The sequence below is a fragment of the Brugia malayi genome, assembly GCF_000002995.4.
Source record: "Brugia malayi strain FR3 genome assembly, contig: Bm_v4_Chr2_contig_001, whole genome shotgun sequence".
NCBI lineage: Eukaryota > Metazoa > Nematoda > Chromadorea > Rhabditida > Onchocercidae > Brugia > Brugia malayi.
In genome coordinates this window covers 2,630,905-2,653,219 of record NW_025062476.1, presented here as the reverse complement: position 1 = coordinate 2,653,219, position 22,315 = coordinate 2,630,905, and the positions used below count along the sequence as shown (strand labels likewise).

Sequence of the window (22,315 nt, the reverse complement as noted above, 5' to 3'; positions counted from 1 at the left end):
TTCCGTTATTAACATATTCTGTGGTATTATCGAAATCGTTGTTACTGAAAATATTTGTTATAAATAATTAATAATGTGAATTGCATATGATGCGATTTTATATAATAAAAAAAAAAGAGAAAACGAAATAAGAAAGAGTCATAAAATAAAAATAACAAATATATTAAATTGATAAAAGATTAATTGCAATTTTTTCATTGTAAAAATTTTGTTTTAAATTTGAAAATATATTCTTGAAATAAATAACCTAAATCATTCCTTGGCTTACTATAAATTATTTGAAAAACAACCCTGTATGATGGTCATTCAATAAATTTTGAAGTTTTTCAAAGAATATAAAAAGTTTTGAAATGGCAAACTATAAATTGATCATCAGAAGTTAACAATGACTAATTCAGGCAATCATTCAAGCTAATCCATTTTCAATTAATTGAAATTGTCGAAAAGGATCTAACATAGCTATTCAATGATCATTTACTATTCAAAATAAATTGGAATCATTTAAAAGCTCAATAAATAAGCTAATCGAAAATTAAAAAATAGTACTTCAACCCTTTAGTGATAGCTTTTCATTCCATACAACAATCAATCAAATAAAATTTATGATAAGCAAATCGATAAAATAAATTAAAGCAAATGCACTTTCTTCCATCAACCGAATGTTCTAATTTATCCAACAACCAAAATTTTAAAAAACAAAAAAAAAAAGAGTTGAAATTTTATTTATTATATTAATATGATCATAAGATTCAAGATTCAAAACATATTTCAGTAATTTCTTGAATAAATTAAACTGTAAGCATTATTAATGAAGTTATTTCTTACTTGCAAATTAAGTTAAATGCTTTTTTTTGTTTTGATTAATATCAAAGCATTAATACTTATTAATGACTTAAAAATGTAGTTACCTGAGTGGCATTTAGGGTAGGTAAGAATGGGTAAGAAAATAATATTTAAGTGAATAATTCCAGTATTTAGCAATGCTATGTATTATGAATTTGTAGCTTTACCTTTAATTATTTATAGTCAGAAATGTTAGTTTATATAAATGAGTTTCATTAAACAAATATTTACATTTTCTTTGTGCTATATTAGGTAAAAATCTCAAATGAAATTAATATGAAAGTTTGAAACGACGAGAAGAAAGAGCTTTAATTAAAAAGTATGAAAGAGAATTTAAATTTATTCAAATTAATAGTTTCTTTTGCTAATTCTAATTTGACAATTTTCTTGTGTGCCAAATGATTTTGATCCATCTAATCTTTACACTTTTAAGTAACAAATTTAACCAGGTACAGATATTATCCGAAATTATTTAAATTTCATTTTTCTCATTAACTTTAACCAATGGTTTACTACTTCCTTTGCAAGATAAAAAGATAATTACAAGATAATTTTTTAAGATAATTTTTGATCATAAATTTTATTATGATTTTATTTTCAAACATAAGAATGAATTAGAAAGTTTTCCGGAAAAAAAAACCGGTAACATGCATTTTTTGTTGTCTGAAAGTTAAACTCATTTCTATTCTCTCAAATATTATACAAACATTTATCAGTTAAAATAATATCACTTAAATCGATGAAGTCATTAATAAAAATAATTGATCGTCTTCTTCTCTTTTTTTTTTCCTCCTTTTTTTTCAATTTTTAATTTAAATAATCTCTGTCAAATTGCTTCATTTCATTTCTTTATCATTTAAGATATTATTTGATTACAATATTTTTGCACTTATATCTCTTCAATTTCCATATTTGTTGTTGTATCAATTTGAATTCTCCACTCGAAAGATTCTTGTAGTTTTATTAATTTCCATTCCTTTTATTTAGATTTTTTTTTTTTTTTTGTTATAATAATAGTATAAGTTGTTTTCTATTTTTATGAATTTAAAATCCTTTTTTTTTTTCTCTTAGCATTAGCTTTTATTTTTGATTAAATTGCTGAAAAGTGAAATTATTTGACTGATAATTCAAGAAGTACTTTTGATCAACTCTCGAGATCAATGAATAAAGTTCATAAATCGACACAGACTAAAACTTTCAATAGGTAGAAAAAACAATTTCAATTATTACTTTTTCTACAATCTGAAATATAAATATTATTTTGAATAAGACACGTTTCACGTAGCTGACGTTTTTTTCTTTTCAAAACTAATTTAAATTACTTTTATGCAATGTTATAAAATTTAAGTCGTTTAATTTAAATTAGTTATAAAATGTAAATTAAGTTTTTTTCGTCAAATTTGTTTCAAAGTTTTATATTTCTTCTATTTTCATTATGATGAGAATTGCTATTCAATTAATTGATATTCGCACTAAATTATCATTTTATTAATTTTATTTTTTTGCATTATTAATGCAAATACCATTTAATCATTTCTATCTTTTTTTTTTTAAATTTTCAATTACCATATTCATGGAATACTTAAATAGATACTTTTAAAAAAGTAACCAATTGAAAATTAAATTTATTACAAGTTCATTTCAAATATTACTTCTTAGATACTGTTTTCGATGATTATTTTAATCAGAAAAGTTTTTTTTTTTTTTTTTTTTTTCCGACCCTTCTTTTTTCTTCTATGCTAAAATATAAATTTTAATAAAATGGCAAAAATATTTAGCAAAAGTTAATATTCGAATATCATTTTCATTAAACATTTCTCTCTCTCTCTCTCTCTTTTTTTTTTGTTTATATTTTATAATCTTGCTTAATGTAAACGAATATAGTTAGCATATGTATTTGTTAATGAAATTTAATCCTTAAAGTAAAGAAAGAATGAGGGAGAGGGAGAGAGAGAGAAAGATTAGAAAGAGTAGAATTGATGACAACTTATTCCTTTCTTATATTTTCCTTTTCTACTTGATCACCCAACCGGATATAATTTATGTATATACTTCAGTTTTTCTTCAAAAGCAAAGAGTTTATTTCTTCAATATTTTAAAAGAAAATTTTCAAACCTGTCATATGGTAATTTCTATTATAGTAGGCAAACTATTTCAACTTAAAATAAACAAACTATTTCTAAATCAAAAACGATTAATCTTTACAATAATATAAATCGATAGCAAAATTAGGCAAAATAATGAAATTAAATCAAAATCGAGATTTCATCTATTAAAATGCTTGATAACACTATTATAAATTATTCTAATATTTTCCAAATTTTCCATATTTCTCGTTATTCTTGTCAATCATATTGTAAATTCATTTAAATTACCTTACCTTTTTTTTTAAAAAAAAATTTTATCATATTTTTGTTAAAATAATACCATAAAAATGATAAAACTTTTTCTAAACTTATTTTTTATTTGCTTATTTCCTCCTTTTTTTTTTTTTTGAAGAAAAAAAGAATTTTTTTTTTAAAAATGCAACAGTAATGGTTATTTGATAACATTGTTTTATTTATGATTACTGTATTTAAAAAAAAAAAAAATGAAATTTAAAATTATAAAAATTCCTCTACGTTATTCGATCTTAGTTTATCTTTATTCTTTTCATCTTCCTTATATTTTCCCATTTTCAAATAATTTTAAGAACGATTGAATAAATATAAAAGTTTTCTTCAAGTATTTTAGTACTCAAGAAAGTTTTTCTTTTCAAATTCCCTGACTGAAATATTATAATTTTATTTTTTTCAATAATTAATAACTTCTGACAAATTTTCAATTATATTTTATTTGTTAATATTTAGAAATTTAATATAATCTTTCCGTGATACTAATATTAGCAATGATAATCAAACTTTTACTTTAAAGTAAATACAATATCAAATTCTATCTAATCAGTTCATATTATCAGGTGGTAGTGATATTATTCGATAGTAATTGAACGATAAAATTTGTCAATTTTTCTTATCAGAAATGATTTATGCAATATTTTTCGCTTATTATTATTGATGGTAGATGATAAGTTACTGATAAATTCTTCATAAATATTTTTAAAATGATTTCTTCTTTGAATAGAATTAGATTCAGTTACTTTGAGTTTTAAGTAAATTTTAAATGTCATAAATTCTGAATTATGAAATTAAACTTTTAAAAATTTATCCCTCTTTGTACATACTGAAAATTTTTAAGTTTAGAAACGAAATTGACACTTTTTCTTGTCTTTTATTATATTTTTGTTGCATTAACAAATTTCAAACTATTTGTTCAATGATTGTTAGATTTTATTTGTTAGAATACTTCTTTACACTTTTTAACAGATACTTTACAATTTACTTACAAATTTACTACTTTACAAATTACTTTTCAAATTTACTCTTTCCAACTTTTAAAACTTACAAATTTACTACTTTATAAATTACTTTACAAATTTACTCTTTCCAACTTTTAAAACTTACAAATTTACTACTTTATAAATTACTTACATATTTACTTCTTTTAACAGATACTTTACAAATTATTAAGGCATATTAAACGATGCTCTCTAAAAGATCATTCAAAAAGCATCCAAACATGTTTTCAAAGTTTTTTTTACAAATTAGTATCAGAATAAAGAAATCATACCTAATAAAATTTCAGAAGTGTGAATAATATCAGACTTATATTTGGTCTATTTTGGTTTGTACCCATTCATAAATCACTAAAATTGATATGATAAACACATCTATCAATAATTAATTTTAAATTTGTATATAGCACTTTCACTCCAATTAATTGAATTTTTTTTTTTTCAAATAATAAATACCACATTTTTCTGAAAAAATTAAATTACATTTGAACAATAAATATACATTTTTTTTGAACGTCTTATTTTCATTCTATCTGCTTGTTTACAAATTTATAAATTTTCTTTTTTTTTTATAAAACTTTATTATCCAGCTTTTAAATCTACAATTACTTCCTTTTTTAGAAGTATGAGTGTTGGTGTGCGAAGATCAAAATCACTTCTTTATCCTAAAGGTTTCTTTTCTTTTTTTTTTTTTGCCATTTTTCTGCAAATCAATTTAGGAATTTTTTGAGTACTCAATTTTAAATATATTTCAATGCATGAAATATATATTTCCATTTTTTCTTTTTTTTTTTTGATAAAAGAATTATCATTTTAACTGTTTTATTATAATTTGCAGCTGTGAGAATGAACATTCAAATTCTTTAAAATTAAATGATAATTTTTTTTTTCTTTTTTTGCGATCAAAATAATTCTAGCAATAAATTTACAGTATTTATTTTTATACTTAAAATTTTATACTTTTAAACATTAATTTTTATCATTAAATTAATTCTAGCAATAAGTTATAATATTCATTTATTAAGGAAACTCTACAAGAAATTTAAATTTATTAGAAAAAACGGATTTGTATGGAAAATATTTAAAGAAAAGCAATATTGAATTTAAAAAAAAAAAAAAAAATATTGAAAAAAAAAATCCAATATTGTATATGAAATTTACTTTCTCACGCTTCCCAACTTTTTATTTTATTAGCACTCTCGAAATACTCTTTCTCAATCTATTCCATCTTGGATGAATAACAATTATTTGCTAGTATTATTGTAATAAAAATCTAATTTCTGAATTTAAAATTAAATGAACGATTTTAATTTTGTTATTAGTTACATCATTTTACATAAATTTAACCCATAAATTTAAGGTACTACAAGAAATATGAATACAGCCCGTAAAAGTACCAAAGAAAGATGTCGTTCATTACGAAGACCAAGTGGGTTTTTGTTAGTTCAATTATTTCATCCAATCTCTTTTTAATTTTCTCAAAATTTGGCCATTCCATTTTTTTTTTATTGAAATTTCATATTTTAATTCGTAGTTTATTGTATATATTAAATGTTTGAAATATTTATTGTATTAATCATATCTGAACAATAGTAATAATAATAATAATAATATGTCCTCGAAATTAAACTTTCTTCAGCCATTCCATCAAAATTAACAATTCATCAACAACAAGCTTTGCTTACATCTTGGAAATCGTTACGACCTATCATTCAAACGCTTATGCGTAAAATATTGAATAATTTGGAAGAAGAAGTGCCTAAAGTTAAACAGGTGAATTTCATCTTATGATAATAATTCTGTTTCTTAATTAGACATGAAATTATCTTTGATTAATAAGCGAAATTAATATTGTAATTGTAATTTGTAAAAGATAAAAGAATTTGAATGATTCATTTGATTCAAAGATTTTTGCTTCGACAAATTTTCATATTAAAGAAAAACTTTGACGTATTGCCCTGATATTAGTTGACTTTTAGATTGTTGCAGATTTTTTGTCAAACAGCAGTGCTGGATGCTTTTAATCGTGAAAGTACATCAGAAAATCCGGGTACTTTAGAGGAACATGTAAAATTAATGATAGAGTATGGTTTATTGATAATTTATTCACATATTAATTTTTGATTTTTTTAAATCGAAGAAAGTAAATGGTTGCAAAAAGTTAAGATAGCTTTTTTATTTTGAAAAAAAAAAAAAAAAAGTTATTTTTATTTGATATAATTTAAATTCTGCACTATAATATAGATAGTGCTTTGGAAGATAAAACTGATAAGTAAATGGGTTAAAAAGTATGAAAATTTTTTTTAATTTTTAAAAATTTAAAGAAAAAAAAAAAGTTTAAACATTTCAGATTTTTTGATGATTTAGTAAATAACGCACAAGATGAAGAGAATATGTCAAATAAAATTAGAAAAGTTGGTCAATGTCATGCTATTCTCACTCAGTGCTCATTTAGTGCAGATATTTGGGAAAAGCTTGGTGAAATTACAATGCAATGTTTTAGTCGACAAGATGCTGTACAGGTAAATTACTCATTAACTTATTAACTCATTTAATTACTTAATGATTTACTTTTTCAATTAATAAATTTCAATTTTTAAAAAATAGCTACTACGCTTAATCCTTTTTGCTTTTCCACTATTTAAGTGGAATGTTACTGAAATCCAAAATAAGGCGTAGATAATTTTTTTATTTTACAAAACAATTAGAATTACTTTGAAAAAAATTTTACTTTATATTTAAAAGTAATTTTTAGAAGACAAGAGAAGCTGGAAAAGCTTGGCGTATATTAATTGCGTGGGTTACTGATGAATTGCGTTGTGGTTTTGATGGTCGAACAAGATCTAACAATAGGTTAGCTATTTTGTAGCATCATTTACCGGATGTTTTATATCGAAATTTCAGGAACATTTTACCGGAAATGAAATATTATGTCTTCAGAATGGATAAGTGGAGTAAAAGCAATTTAAACAAAAAAAAAAAAAAGAGGAAGTAAATAGAAAAAAGAGAAGAAAGGATGGAAGGGAGAGCAACTAAGGGGTTATTGCTGATTGTTGTAAATAAAAGTTTCAAATTCTCATTTGTACCAAAAGTATTATTCCTTTATTTACCTTTGACCTATCATTTTTGATGATTACCGATTAAAAAAGTCATTGTCACTAGCTTACCAATTATTTCATCATAAATTTTCAAAATTTCATTTTTGAAATTCCTATTCAGGAATAGAAAGTGAGGTTATCTTTGTACATGTATGATTTTCTGTGAGACTACTATCTTCTGTTTTCATTCTTTAAATGCTTTCAAAAAATTTGCTGCAAAGCTCGAAATGTTTCTTCAAACAAATGCCTGTGGTAACTGTTCTTCCAGTTTTCTGTTTTCGAAGTTATTCAGTTCTTCTAGCCATTGTAAGATCGATCAGCTCTAAAATCCAATATGTTTGTTGCTATTTTGACAATTAATTAAATTTGTTCCGAAGAATTACTCACCATTTTATGGCTATCAATAACTAAATGAATGGGAATACATAACATTTAACCAGATGGAAAGATTTTTCAAAAATGAATGCTAGCGTAATTGTTTAATTTGGGTAATGAATAATAATTTGAATGCACCTTTTACTCGATTTGATTATGAAGTACTCAATTATAATATGATTGATAATATGATCTAATTATTAAATGCCATATATGTAAACAAATACTTAAGTACTAATTTAGAATTGCTTTCCTAGTTATAATAATGAAAAAGAAAGAATGACATTCCATTTATCAAATAATAATAAAAAAATTCATTTCTAACACTTTACCAGTTGCATTCCACTAAATATTATCAACGATTAACTGACAGGAAAATGTCCATTTCAGGAATCCATCTTTGACCACTTCGGAGCAAACCTGTGAACGATCAGGACAACATCGGTATAGCTCGGATGTCAGTACACTTCAACAACATTTGCAGCATCTTAGATTTGAGTACGAACCCACCGTACCACTGTAATAGATTGTTGCACCTCTATTTATCCAATTTATTTATTATTTTTACTTTATCTTTCTCTAATTTAAAATTTATTGAACAATGTATATCACATCCTTAATTTTAAATCTGTCTTGATTTTTTCACAAATCCATATAGTCAATTTTACCAATTTGCTATTGCCATCATGAATGTACAGATACCTGACATTCCATTATATTTATATATTTCAAAGCCATAAACTGAATCTTCAACAAAGTTAATAGCTTTGCATAAAATATCAAAACCTGAATAAAGATATTTGAAGACATATTTTAATAAAATAATCATAAAAAATACATAATGAAGGACGTAATTAGATGATTAACTGATATTTGCGACTGTGTACTTGTGTAATTCGAGAAATTCTATCGTATGAACTTTACGGTGTTAAATCACATTTCGGAAGATTTCCAATATATTACAGCACAAAAGTACAAATTTAAATTAAAAAAAAGATAAAGATTAAGCTTTGCATAAAGAGGAAAACCATATACAGAACACATCCAGAAAAAGGAATCCGAAACTTTAATAACAGCGACTGATTGACTGACTGAGTGAACAAAATAAAAAAATAAAAAAAAAAGAAATGACAAAGAAAGCAAAAGTGATAAATACATTTTAGTCAAAAATATTTCCACTTTTTAGAAGAAAAAGTCAAACGATTAGCGATCAAATTTAATCAATCCTTGGAAGAGGTCTAATGCCACTTTTACCAAATTCTGGATTTCCCAACAACCTGTTAAAAGTCATTGTCAAGTCCATAACATGCATACCGCTTGTTCGAAACAATAACTTCTTACCATCATCTGTAAAAAAAAAAAAAAAAAAAAAAAAAAAAAAAAAAAAAACGCTTATATTATTTCACTTCATATTAAAAAATTTGATATAAAATTGTCATGAAATTGTTACTTTTACATTGCAAAAAGAAAGAAACAACTGGAAATATAACTTATAACAAATGTGCTTTTCACTTACTTAAATTTGCACAAAAATAAGGTGGTTGCCGATCATTCCTTATATTGCAATCCATTGTTGTCATTGGATTTGTCCTTCGAACATACGGTGAACTAATAAGAAACCAAAAATTTCTGAAAATTCATATTTAAATTTATATGCAATAATTTAGGCTTAATATTTGAAAAAGAAAAAAGTGTATTACTTAACTTTATTCTTATGACACAATTTGAAATTTTGGAATAAATAAATTATGTGTTGTAGTTGTTTAAATTTTTCTAAAAAAAAATGCAAAAATGAATGTAATGTATTACCTTAGAGATTGACAATCACCATAAAATGGATTAAATGAAAAGTGAATAGATTTGACATTTTTTAAGTCGACTCCTCGAATTGCTAATGCTGTCCTTTCAGCAGTACGCCATCTGGCACCGAAACGTATTCTCTCCCACATCTTACACATTATTCGTCTGTTAAATAAATTGAAATCAAAATGAATATTTAAATGATGTGGAATTCTAAAGCAAGTAATCAAGTCCTTCTACTACTTGACAAATTACTCGACTACCTTACTATATAATAAAGAAAAGTTAAATTTGAATTCGTGAATATGCCGTGGAGTATTTTCCTGTATTATGAGAAATCTTTTCTCACTATTCGTTCCACTTCTCCAATTTGCACTTATTCGAACCGATATAGATGTTAGTTAGATAAAGACAGTAAACATAAGTAAGTCTCGAAAATATGCAATTCAAGATTGTGAAAATCCTAAACCATGACAAGGAACTTGTGAATTCTCAACGGAACTTTATTTGATACTAATTACATAATAAAACACAAAAAAAGATCGGAAATCACTGCTTTTTCCATTCCGAAACTAATTGGCATATCCTATCCAAATTGTAAAACATCTCTTCGACTGTTTCGTTTTGTAATTCGTAAACGATTTTTTCCTAAAAATAACTTGCTTTTTTTTAAAAAACTAAGGAAAGTTTGAGTTCACTAAAAAATATCAAAAGACTATTTTAAAAAAGAAATTGGTATAAAAATGAATAACTATTGAAAATATAATGCAGTTTCATTCCACATTTCAGTAAGTTGTATTATAAAGACCGTTTATCTTTTGTTTTTGTTTTTATTTCATTTTTTTTTTTTTTTGCTTTTTTTCTTTATTATTTAACAACAAATGAAGAGGTTGCGAATAAAAACAAATCACAAATTAAACAGATAAAATTTCATTAACAAACAGTATACTGAGCTAGAGATTATTCATATTCGTGTTATCTTCTTATAAGACAAAAATTGTAACAGAATAAAAGAAGATAAAAAGATTTTCAAATATAATAAATATGATTTCATAGTAGTAATCTGAATAATATTCAAACTAAAAATAAACAGCTGGATCACTGAGTATCGAATTCTTGAAATCAAACTAAATCTAATTCTTCCATAAATAATGATCCTATAGAAATTAAAAAACAACTAACATCATATGAATCTTTCGCTTCTTCCAGTAGTGATCCGAATATTTCACATTCAATATTTTCTTCAATTTTCTTTTTATTATAACCACGAGCAGAAAGCCGATCATAGAGAAGCGTATTGTTACATCGTAAAACAAAGACAAAATCGAACCATCTTTCTGGGAAAAAATCGGAACCATGATAATCCACTATATATCCTCCACTTTCCGAATTCATCCTATCCTAAAGTTTAATATTAGAAAATTCGTACCAAGTATTAAAAGCAAAACTCATGGCAAATAATAAATCAATTAACAAAGAATAAAAATGAAACTGTGATTACAAGGATCAGAAAATATCAGTTTCGATAATTTTGCTTTTCATATCCCAAATTACAGCAAGAAAAATAATGACATTCCTAGACTTATGTTGTTCTCTATCCAAATAACACTTTTCGAAGTTTTAGATTTAGAAAAGCCACTCCTAAAAGCTCTATCGCTTATCCCAATATATGAAATGTTTTGAAGACAGAATGATCTTGATAAGCGCCATTTTTAAAATAGAATCGATAACATTTGTTGAAAAAATCGAAAAAATTATTCTCGTTATTTCATATAAATAAAATTAATTAAAGGAGAAAACATTAAAGCATTACAAAAAACATAAAACATTAAAGCACTCGAAATATTCAAGCACAGAAAAAAAAAAAACATACTTCAATATGATCCAAGAATTTGTCTTCATCAAGTATATAACTACCAAACTCTTCGTCATATTCGACATATAAATTATTCTCAACGATTTCTTTACCACAATTGATATAATCAAAGCCTGAAATTTCGAATTTAATTTCTCAACCAATAAATATATTGTCCCACATGTCACAGATAAACATACATTCATTAGCTTAGATCATTGCAAGATTAGTTTCAAATATATAATCGAAGTACCGCATTATTTTCGGAGCTAAGGTATTAAATCCTTCTTTACAATATGAATAGGTAAAAATATTAGAGAAAAAAAAGTTAATTGTTAATAACTTCTGTTTACGCAGGATCAAATAGTCTAAATTTACTTAAAATATTATTGAAAAGAAAAAACAGCAGCAAATTATGAAATTTATACTTACTTAATTTTTCTGACAATGTTTCACAAAGAGTAGTTTTCCCAGTACCAGGTGTACCAGTTATCAGAAGATTTGGCTTTTGACGAGTTTCAGATGTAGACATTATAATTACTGCTTAAAAATATTAAAAACAAAAATGTAGTTCCAGCAACAACAAATCTGAAACATTCAGAAGTTATATCAATGATGTTGGGAGTGAAAAGCTAGGCCATCATCAAAAGGAACACAAAAGAAATACAGCTTCATGACATCCAAGGTAAATATATCGCCTTAAAAACACAAAATATACTATTTTGAACAGTATGATTTATCTTGATGAAAGTTCGATAAACAAAACTCCTCATCCCAAAAAATCACGGAAGAAAATTTTGAAATAAAAAAAAAGGGTTGAATATTATACATCGTTCGGAAAAAAAGAAGCCGTTCGAAAAGAAAATAAACCGTTTTAAAGTAATCAATCGACAATTAAATAATGATTATGCAAAGTCTGAATTAGCAGTAAAAACAATCTAAAAATCTTAAGGCTCATTACAATAAACTTCCTGCGCAATAATAAAATAAATAAATTATGAACAAATATGACCAAAGTGTTGCATAATAGCACAAAGAAACAGCAATTCCTTAAACTGTGGCTTTTAAAAATATTTTACTCTACTATGGAAAATTAAAGAAAACTGAATAAAGCATAAATATTACAAAAATTTAAAAAGCCGATATTTTCTTTAAAATTAAGCATGAGTAGGTGCAAATTAAAAAAAAACCGGAAATCAGGGGAAAATAAAGATGATGACAATATAGAACTAGAGTCCAACTTTGCCAAGTTTTTTATCAGTTTTTGGATCAGCTGTTAGTTCTTGAACTGCAACGATAGCTTCATTAATCTCAGTTTGAACTTCACGCAAATTCTCTAGATGAATTAAGCGCAAAGCTCGTATAGCAGCATCAATGGTACCATTCTTACTGGATATCATGCCCATATCAAAACGGCTCAATGGCATTATTTTCTGTGAAACGAAAGTAAAATTAAAAAGATAGCGCGAAAATTAAATAACTGGTTTATTAATGCACTCGAAAACTATGAAATTACTACTAATGAAGTAATTAAATAAGCGAATAAGTTTTTTACGCGATTAAAGATCTGATAAACTGATTAGTTAATCAGTCATTTAGTAAGCTAATTGATGAAATGAAAGCTATCACCTTATCTCCTCACTCTATATCTTGGATCTTACCTTCTGATTTCGTGTCTCTTTGTTCGCTACCTGGATTGCTTCATCAGAAAGATTGTCCGTAATAAACTGAAATAGAGAGGTTTATTTCAAAAACTTGTTTCATTTTTGCTGTATTCATTAAATTTATTAAAAAGACAGGAAAGAACATAACCTTACAACAAGCTCTGAGAACAACTAAAGGGTCAGGATGTGCCGTTATACCCAAGGTGATCCTGAGATCTTCGATACCTTTTCTTGCTTCTTCTGTAGAGACTAAAAAAAGAAAAGTGTGTAGTTCAAAAATAACTAACTAGCAAATAAATGTTTTCGTTATATCCAATTTAAAGATGTCACAATAAGCAATTTTAGTTGTGATAATAAGTAAAAAATAAACATGGAAATTAAAAAAAAAAAAGAAGAAAGATATTATGACATAGTAATAATGGTAAAAGTACTGCAATATAACTAACCAAATTGTGATTTATTTTTCCTTTTTTACACAGAAAAATAAGATATTTTACTAAACATTAGCTAAATGTATGTTTTTAATTCTGCTTGGAAAAAAATCCAAAAGTTGTGAAATTATGTGAAACTTACAATCGATAGCACTGAGAGGATCGCTAGCCTTTTGTTGTTTTTCTTTCTCGGCTTTCCTTTGTATATAGTTATCTGCGGTAAGGTTCTTTCCTTCCGCTACAAGAAATTCAGAATACATTAAATTAATAACTAGGAAAAAACTGCATAAATCTCGGCAATCTGATCACTAAAATGATGCAATTCGCTAGTCTGGTGCAAATTAGATGAGAAGTATAAATCTTTTAACGCGGTCCCATACAACTACCAATTTTCCTACGACGAAAATATGCTAAAAAGCGAAAAAAAAAAAAAAAAACATGAATAAAGGAAGAGAGAAATTACGGAAGATGTCCCGATTAATCGCCAAATATTTGGTTGGAAACAGAATAAAACAAATAAAATAATTCAATTGTTAACTATTTTACAATGAACTGTCATTATCATATTATCTGATCAAATACTGATTACCAGTTTGTTGATAACAGGAATCTATCGCTCGAGTAAGAAGCCAATCGACTACTTCATGCACTCTGTCATAGGAAAGTGGACACTTCAAATCGGTCAAATACTGTAATGAGCAAAATAATGAAACTATAAGTGATTAAGGGAATTATTTTAAACCTTCCAAATGGAGTCGCGAATAAGATTTCAATTTTGATTTGGCATCTGATTTAATTTATTTAGCAGCATTTGCTTTGGTGAACGTTCTATCAATGCAACATAGCAAAGTTGACTAAAAATGTTGACACAGAACGAAATGTTATGCTACACTTCATCTTTACAACTCAGAATTTAACAAAAAAAAAAAAAAAAAAGTAAAAATAAAAGTAAGGAAACGAATTTGACATTTACATGTTAGCATTAGCAATTAAAGAATTGCTAACAGCAATAATCACTTCGTTATAAATATTTATTCCATCCATATTCAATATATGATGACTGTAACCATCTCTCTCCTTTACTTTGTAAGGACTATGTTGGCTTTCCACAAAAAAAAAAACAGCAATTAGATTTTAATCCAATGTTTTAATTTATAAATAATTTAAACCTGAAAAACGGAAATACCTTTGAGTAAGATTTATTCCATACTTCAACATCTGATGACTGTAACCCATCTCTATCCTCAATTTTATATAGCCTGATATGTTGATGTTCCAGAAATAACACTAATTCTTGTAACTGCTCAAAATCTGCAAAATACCAAAGAAACCTGCTAAATATTGTCGTAAAATGTTTGCAATACTCTCACTACTAGCATAAAAACTGCGGAAGAAAACAAAGAAATTACTTTCATAGTCGACCGTACTTGCAGGATATCCAAGTAGAAGCAATTTCTTCTGCGACATAATGAATTATCCTCGAAAGAGAATCGAAATAAAATTAAAAGAGAATGAGTTACCGACTTTGGAAGAAGAGAAGTAGGAAACAAATAAAATTAAATTTGAAATGATCTTCTCATTCTGTGCAATGTATAGTATTATGTTAAGAGAACAGCATTATAATAAGTAGAACACAAAGAATGAGGAATATTTATTCAATAAATTTACAATCCAGAAGTACCAACCTTAATGCTTGAAAAACCACTTAACTTTTTAGGAAAAAATGATTTCTCATTGAATTTTCTTATCGAGATAGAAGGAAATGAAGAAATATAATTAAAGACAAAAACATATGAAGCGTATGAAATCTAAAATTTAAAATATATCACTAAACACCAATATAAAAATGATATTACCAATATAAGACATTATCATGATAACACTAATATAAAAATTCTTACTACCATAAAGTAGAGTATTCTGTTTCTTCAAATTTATCAATTACAAAACCAAACTGTCGAAAAAATATTCACGAGCATATTTTATGTAGACTGAAAACGAAATGCAAATTTTTACATTACGGTAAATACACAAAGTTAAAACTTTAAATAATACTTTCTCTATTATTGCTAAATTTATATCCATTTACCATTATTACATGAAAAATTGTTTTGGCTCAGGAATAAGATTCGATTTACAGCAAATCAGTAATCTCAAACAATATTTCCCAACTGCCTAATAACAGATTGGATTGATCAACAGGATTTGCCTTATAGTAAACAAGATTGTTTCATTTAAAGAAATGTCGGAAAGTATGTATAGAAAAGTATAAAAAATTAATTTGCTTCGATAAGATTATTGACAAGTTTCACATTATAATTCCAATAATCTTTTCGTATTGGATCCAGCTCTTTCAATTGTTGGAGTACTTGCAATGCTTGTGCAGCATTCTCCTGAAATTACAAAAACGTTTATTTTCAAACTCACTCAAGACGTTTATCAATGATTTATACCACGATTCGGATGTTATGTCTCTTCCGGAATGTTCAAAACCAAGTCAAAATTTACTTTAACTTCCATTTTCTTCTCAATCCTTTCTATCAATATATCCACCATGAAACTAAGACAAAGTGGTACACGTTTCTGTTCGCTTAGTTCAAGGCAAAATTGCATTATATCCGCTCGAGAAGAAAATCCTTTCTGAAATATTGAATTTAGGATGGCTAAATGTAACATTTCAAAGTTTTTTTTTAAATATATATCAGACATACTTCTGTTTTTACTAGTAACCACTAACACTTACATTTTGGAAAATCAGTCAGATTAAGCTCATAATGATAAATATTAATCGAAAGTGCTAATTAATTATTATTTAATTTATTAAAAAATTTCATAAAAAAAGATTGGGCCAATTAAAAAAAAGAAACGCACATCAAGTAATATTCCAGACAAGAAATTCCATGCGCTCTCATTATTTGGAATTTTTCTGATCATAGACTGAGTCATTAAAATTTCTCGATTTAAAACGGTGGGATCCTTAAAAACAAGAGAAAAGATTACAACAACACTCAACTGAAGTGAACCATTTGCAACGTAAAATCCATAAATAAATCAGAAGATGGTTGAAAATTCTACACAAGGATTCTAACTGAAAACACCTTTAATGTATCCAATCCTTGAAGTATAAAATACCGGTAGTTCCAGGCCGAATTATTACGCATGTCTTCGATCAAAAGTCCTGCGCTATAATTCAATTCTTGCTGACTGAATAATTTGAATTTTTCAACGACCCATTGACGATGCTGCCATGAATGGTAGTTTTTGGCTTCATCTTCAATCATTCGCGCTGTGAAATCAAGCTCTCGACTGGCATCATTTGTCCATTCCACTAGTGTTCGACGATGATGCCAGACTTAACAGTATCAATTATCCATAAACAGAAACATTATGAAGTCAAAAATCATAACAACATTAGTAAAAGTATTACATTTTATATTAAATTAAAATGAAACAATATAAGTGTTCGAGAGCAACACTAACCCTGATAATTCTTAGGATTTTCTTCAATCACTTCAGCAATGAAGTTGAATTCCTCATTCAGATCTTTATTCAGTGCTTTCAGAAGAGAACGACGATATTGCCAGAGAGTATAATTAGCAGGGTTCAAATCAATACATCTGCAAAATCATTTGAAGTAAATTTCAACAAATCCATTGCCAAAATTTCAATATTTTAAATATGGACTTGTTATTCAAATAAATTTTCTACTTCTGTATGAGGGCTTCTGAGTAGTCCAAGAAAGTTTCTCAGCGTCTTAAGAGATTAATTCTACTGTAATGATATGTAAAAGATAAAAAGCTGCAACTTGGTGCTTGTTTTCCAGTACATAAACAACACAAAAATCTCTACGATACCAAGCAATAAATAACTTCAACTTACTGCATGCAACAATAAATTAAACTCACTTAACAGTTAATTTAAATGCACGTTCTGACATTTCATTACTGAGTACAACAGCTCGTAGATACATAAATGCATCATTAAAAGCATCACTAGTTTCAATCCGAACAGCTGCTTGTTCATCATCTGTGAGTGGAATAGGGTGAACATCATCCCATTCTGGATCATCCCGATATCGCTGAAATTCGGGACCATTTTTTACTGCTTAATGAAGAAATTGTAAAAAAAGTTAATCTTAGTTGAAACTTTAATTTATAAATGTTATCACCTCAGCCTGATAGTACTCATTATTCTAATAAAGAATTTCGAAGTTTAATTTTGTGACCAAGTAATATCAGTCATCTGAACACACAAAACTCTACCATAAAACAGAATGTAAATTTCGAAAACCTTAAGTGTATCATCAGTTACATACCCATTTTTATACTAGAATAAACTTCTACATACCTCAAGTTTGTCCATAATTCCAGAATTATAACATTGATTCAGCTGCAACTTCTTGAATGAAAGAAATCAAGTGGAAACAAATGACATAATTTGAAGTTAGAATTAGTCATAACATTTTTAGTTTCAAAATTTGACTAATGAAATGACAACGATTGAAACGTACTTTACTAAGCAGAAATTGCAATATATTTTATCAACGTAGATAATTTGTAAGCATTAAAAAAACATTCATGAAACAACATGATGCAGAAGAATTCTCCCTGGAACCATTGTCAAATATAATAAAGTTCATTTCTCTAAAATTGATTTTGATTCATTAAAGGTTAATTTTAATTCTAAACTTTTATGTGTGAAACCGAAGCATGTTTAGTAATAAAAAGTTGGAATAAATAAACTGCAAATTTCAACACTAATACATGTGTAATTTAAACACATATACTTTAAAATCTGTTAAAAAGCGTACTGAAAATCCAAAAAAGTGCCGCTACAAACAGTTGCTGGTCAACATATAAACCATACAAAAATAACAGTTACTAAGTACAATAATAACATTAACGTCAGTATTTAATGTTTGTTGGTTAAGCAATGCATCGTGAAAGACAAGAATACTTACCATAAATAACAATTATTAATATCATGACATAATATCACTATTACTGCAGCCGTCAGCAAAGACTTTTAGCATTTTTGTACGAATTTTTTCTTGCTTCAATTCCAAAGCATCACATGTAGGCCGCTTTTTAATAGGTACATATGTTTTGGTAGAAGTTCCATTCGGCCTCAGATAGTCATTTAAACCGCTATAGTCATTTTGTAACACTGGTGCAAGTAAACCGATGCTTTCAGCCATAATTTGTAATGTCGCTGACCTGAAATTATTCCAGCCACTTCTATAGCTTTTGATTTTCCGCCCAAATGTATGTCAGTTTTCTTCAACTTTGGAAATAAAAGAAAACCAATCATTGATCTGAAGCGATTTATATCGTTCTTGCACAGTTTATTGTTATAGTAAATAGCAGCACTATGAACTGCTTGCAGGTGTCAAATACAACAAGCACTGTGCAAGGAAAGATTTATAATGTTTCTTGTAGTATTTATCAAAGCTAATGAAGTATTGGAAATAAAACAAATAATTGTGATGAAAACCTACAGAGACTGGTAATGAGCCCAGGTTTTCAGGACAAGTTTTCTGATAGATTTCAGTGAATTAATATCCCATCTCCAAGGAAGCTCCGAACCTTCATATGAGCAATCAAATAAACATAACGGAAATGCCGGAGCTAATCCATAAATTGGTTTTGACGGCATAAGTCTGATATCGAGAAGTTCAGTGATAATCTGCAAACAGAGTTGAGAAAATAACACTATTGCATAACTGTTCAACTTTTGTATTTAACTACCGTTTACATCCGGTCATTTTTAAAGCCAACAGCATAAAATAAGGTTTTTATAAATGATTACTGATTAAAACTCACGGTTCCTTTTTACTGCTTTCAAAATATTATTAAACCAAGACTTACATCTGGTTTCTCATTACCGAGGCCAATTTCACAAAGCAAAGCCATTATACAGCGAATCTGATGCCAAAGAAAACCTTTTCCCTTGATAGTAAGTTGTAGGAACTCATAATGAGTAGCTTTATCGTTTAGCCTCATCGATGATGACATTGAATTATTTCTTAAAAAAGAATTCTTACTTCTAAATTTGTTATTCTTAATGCAAAAATCAAAAACCAGAAAAATAAAATGAACTCTGAATATGTCTTATGTTTGCACACTAATCTTTAAATAGTTCCTTTCTTATTCCAAAGACCATTAAAACTATACGATATGAATGATATATCAGCATAGGTGATGGTGCGAATATAATTCATTTCCACTCGTTTCTTGTTCATATCGATGCGACAGAAATTACGAAAATCGTGTTCGCCAACAAGAAATTGACAAGCTTGCCGCATTGCCTACAAACTATAAATAAGAAAAAACCTAAGTCTCACTAAAAATTTCAGAAATATATATCTGAAAATTTTACAAATTGTTTTAAAAAATAGAAGTAACTGAGTCAAGGAAAAATCACAAAGATTTTAATTCGAAAAACTGACCTAATTAAATGAATCATTATACGAATCAAAAATGATATTGCTCGAAAGTTTTTTAAAAAATAACCTCAATATTAAAATTGGTTCTTGGAAAAGCATACGTGTAAGTACGCTGGGTGCAATTATATCTGGCGCTGAAATTTCGAGGAACTGGAGCCCAAGCTAACACCCGAATATTAGTTGGTAATGTACTATTTAACATTTTTACGTACTGAAGTTCTCCTTTCATAGCAGTTTCAGAAGATGCATGAGCGACATTAGGCCAGAAAACACCTTCGCCTTCCGGTTCATTGGACCTTAAATTTGGAGAATAAACAGGCAAATTAATGTATGACAAATCATTTTATCTTTTTTCTGAACTAAGGCAAGATCGAAAAAAAAACTTGTTACTGAAATAAGGGATCAAATAATTTGGAGGCTGAACTCTACTATTAAAAAAATAACAGAAACAAACCTTACAATGACAGAAGCAACCTGTTTAAAAGCAGATACTCCCTTATCAGTCCGACCACTTCGATTCCAACTGCAGTTTTCCCAATTTTCGACGAGTTTTGTCTTTATCAAAGCCTTCCTCATTTCTTCCTCAACCTGTAAACTTTGAATTAAATATTTCTAAACTTTCTCACACATTATTATGACATTTTCTGCAAATCGAAAATAGACACAATTTCATCTGGAAGGTTTGATTTGTCTATTTTAATATTAAGTAAATATATAACAGCAAGGTTAATCATGCGCCACTAAGAACAAACACTAAAAAGTGAGAATTAAAAAAATTGAAAGCACATAAAGTCTTCCGGATCTACTTTACTAACTAACGATACCCTACAGAAGATTAAAAAATAACAAGATTAAAATAATCAAGCGACGACTGGTCTAACAGCACCGCAAACACAATCATTTTTTCAATGATGACTTATGATATATCAAATTAATCAAATAATATACTTTCGAACTTCATGAACTGTCATTATAAATTGACAGAAATAGCAATTCAGTGTTATTTGATCAAACTCACATAATTCAGCATAAGTAAATGTCTTCAGCAAAGGAAATACAACTTACAGTTCTAGCAATTTCTCGCTGTTCAACCAGTCCATTATATTCCCAACCAAAGTACATAAACATTAGAGCAATCCGTCGTTTTGGATGCTGCGAAAAATCAAATTCACGTTTTTTCTTCACTTTTTTATTGTTCGATAAAGAACCAATGTTTGTTGCTTCATCCATATCGTTAGCTGCAATCTAAAAGTATGAAAGTGCTAGTTAACTACTGGGAAGAGATAACAGAATAGTTCATTTCAATTTTTTAGCTGAAGATTTAAATGCTTGTCTTTCTGCTTTCCTCATTATTCACCCACTTGATTGTTTTATTAAATTTTTAAAATAACGTGTGATATATCACATCAATCTAATAATATACTTTCGAGCAATTCAATGGTTACTTGATCAAATTCACATAATATAGCATAAGTAAAATATATTTGGATGTCTGAATAATAAATCTCTAGGATCTTATAGTTTAAAATTTGATATTACTTGGAATGTTTCTACTTATTAAATCTAAAATAAAAAACAGATTAAATTAGTAAAGCCATTTATTTCTACAATCTATGAAAGCGCAGTACATTTACACATTGTTATGAAAACTTTAAGATATATTTTTAAAGGAAAATAAATAATAATGGCAAAGAAAATGGATAAGAAGAAATAGCACGTGAAATTAAGATGAAATAAAGATTGATAAGATTTTACAAGAAAGTGAGTGAATAAATGATAACGAATGGTTACGAGAGAAAAAGAGACTTACAACAATGCATAGACAATACCTGTGTATTGGTTTGAATTGAATATACAAACCAGGTGGTTTGATTGGTGGTCCATTGTCTCTGAGAAGGTTAATGGAATTAAAGTAATTAAAGCAGTAATAACAAGTATAATTGAGTAAGTAATGCTAGTGCTTATGTGCATAAAAGTTAATAAGTAAATGTATTATACAAATTATTAGCAAAACTTTGGAATTTTTAACTTTTGAATTGCTTTTTTTTTTGTACATTATTTTGTTATAAATTTTGCAGAGCCAAAGAAAACAACAATAATTTCATTTTTTTTTCCTTTCAAAAGATCTATCAACCACTACCTTATTTTTGTCAAATTTAACCTTAGAAAATATTTCAACACTGTACCAGCAGTTAATATACAAATAATGTTCCTTCAATTTCAACTAAATTATTTCATATAATTTTTATTTACAAGTTAGTTTGTTTATTGTTTACATGTAGCATAAGCAAAAATACATTAAAACATTGGGGAACTTTTTATTAGTTTTGGAATTAAACTTCAAAAAATGATACATGCTAGCTTAGAACTAACACATGTAGCTATATTCAGAATTAACTATCAAATATGATGT

At 27.0% G+C, this 22,315-nt stretch overlaps 6 protein-coding genes across 9 annotated transcripts; 1 reads left to right on the top strand and 5 right to left on the bottom strand.

Moving 5' to 3' along the window:
* Positions 1-4,859: 4,859 nt before the first annotated feature.
* Positions 4,860-8,230, top strand: Bma-glb-9 (the record flags this gene model as incomplete). Of its 2 annotated transcripts, XM_043078215.1 has the most annotated exons (7): positions 4,860-4,905; positions 5,595-5,663; positions 5,874-6,007; positions 6,224-6,318; positions 6,585-6,756; positions 6,990-7,087; positions 8,098-8,230. In XM_043078215.1, 7 exons carry the CDS (start codon positions 4,860-4,862, stop codon positions 8,228-8,230), a joined length of 747 nt encoding a protein of 248 aa, XP_042934149.1. The 2 variants fall into 2 exon arrangements, with proteins under 2 accessions (XP_042934149.1, XP_001896401.1); XM_001896366.2 differs by lacking the exon at positions 4,860-4,905 and having other exon boundaries at positions 5,609-5,663.
* A 693-nt stretch (positions 8,231-8,923) lies between these two features.
* Bma-mrpl-53 lies at positions 8,924-9,665 on the bottom strand (the record flags this gene model as incomplete). 2 transcript variants are annotated; one of them, XM_043078213.1, is made up of 3 exons in its annotated part: positions 8,924-9,054; positions 9,224-9,336; positions 9,517-9,665. In XM_043078213.1, the coding sequence occupies 3 exons, from the start codon at positions 9,663-9,665 to the stop codon at positions 8,924-8,926; spliced, it is 393 nt and encodes a 130-aa protein (XP_042934147.1). The 2 variants fall into 2 exon arrangements, with proteins under 2 accessions (XP_042934147.1, XP_042934148.1); XM_043078214.1 differs by having other exon boundaries at positions 9,517-9,656.
* Positions 9,666-10,056: 391 nt separating this feature from the next.
* On the bottom strand, positions 10,057-11,894 carry Bm11432 (Hypothetical UPF0101 protein E02H1.6 in chromosome II, putative; the record flags this gene model as incomplete). Of its 2 annotated transcripts, XM_001896368.1 has the most annotated exons (4): positions 10,057-10,155; positions 10,690-10,908; positions 11,381-11,496; positions 11,795-11,894. In XM_001896368.1, 4 exons carry the CDS (start codon positions 11,892-11,894, stop codon positions 10,057-10,059), a joined length of 534 nt encoding a protein of 177 aa, XP_001896403.1. The 2 variants fall into 2 exon arrangements, with proteins under 2 accessions (XP_001896403.1, XP_042934146.1); XM_043078212.1 differs by lacking the exons at positions 11,381-11,496; positions 11,795-11,894 and having other exon boundaries at positions 10,690-10,902.
* Positions 11,895-12,591: 697 nt separating this feature from the next.
* Bm3098 (Protein C14orf166 homolog, putative) lies at positions 12,592-14,924 on the bottom strand (the record flags this gene model as incomplete). The annotated part of the gene is made up of 7 exons (XM_001896369.1): positions 12,592-12,795; positions 13,024-13,089; positions 13,175-13,275; positions 13,600-13,695; positions 14,047-14,146; positions 14,644-14,768; positions 14,867-14,924. 7 exons carry the CDS (start codon positions 14,922-14,924, stop codon positions 12,592-12,594), a joined length of 750 nt encoding a protein of 249 aa, XP_001896404.1.
* An 809-nt stretch (positions 14,925-15,733) lies between these two features.
* Bma-fnta-1 (Protein prenyltransferase alpha subunit repeat containing protein) lies at positions 15,734-17,819 on the bottom strand (the record flags this gene model as incomplete). Its single annotated transcript, XM_001896370.2, has 7 exons — positions 15,734-15,850; positions 15,966-16,097; positions 16,329-16,433; positions 16,556-16,809; positions 16,938-17,074; positions 17,363-17,535; positions 17,805-17,819. 7 exons carry the CDS (start codon positions 17,817-17,819, stop codon positions 15,734-15,736), a joined length of 933 nt encoding a protein of 310 aa, XP_001896405.2.
* A 619-nt stretch (positions 17,820-18,438) lies between these two features.
* On the bottom strand, positions 18,439-21,132 carry Bm3096 (tRNA pseudouridine synthase family protein; the record flags this gene model as incomplete). Its single annotated transcript, XM_001896372.2, has 7 exons — positions 18,439-18,673; positions 18,955-19,142; positions 19,325-19,481; positions 19,631-19,764; positions 19,970-20,198; positions 20,357-20,490; positions 20,968-21,132. The coding sequence occupies 7 exons, from the start codon at positions 21,130-21,132 to the stop codon at positions 18,439-18,441; spliced, it is 1,242 nt and encodes a 413-aa protein (XP_001896407.2).
* Between the last annotated feature and the right edge of the window lie 1,183 nt (positions 21,133-22,315).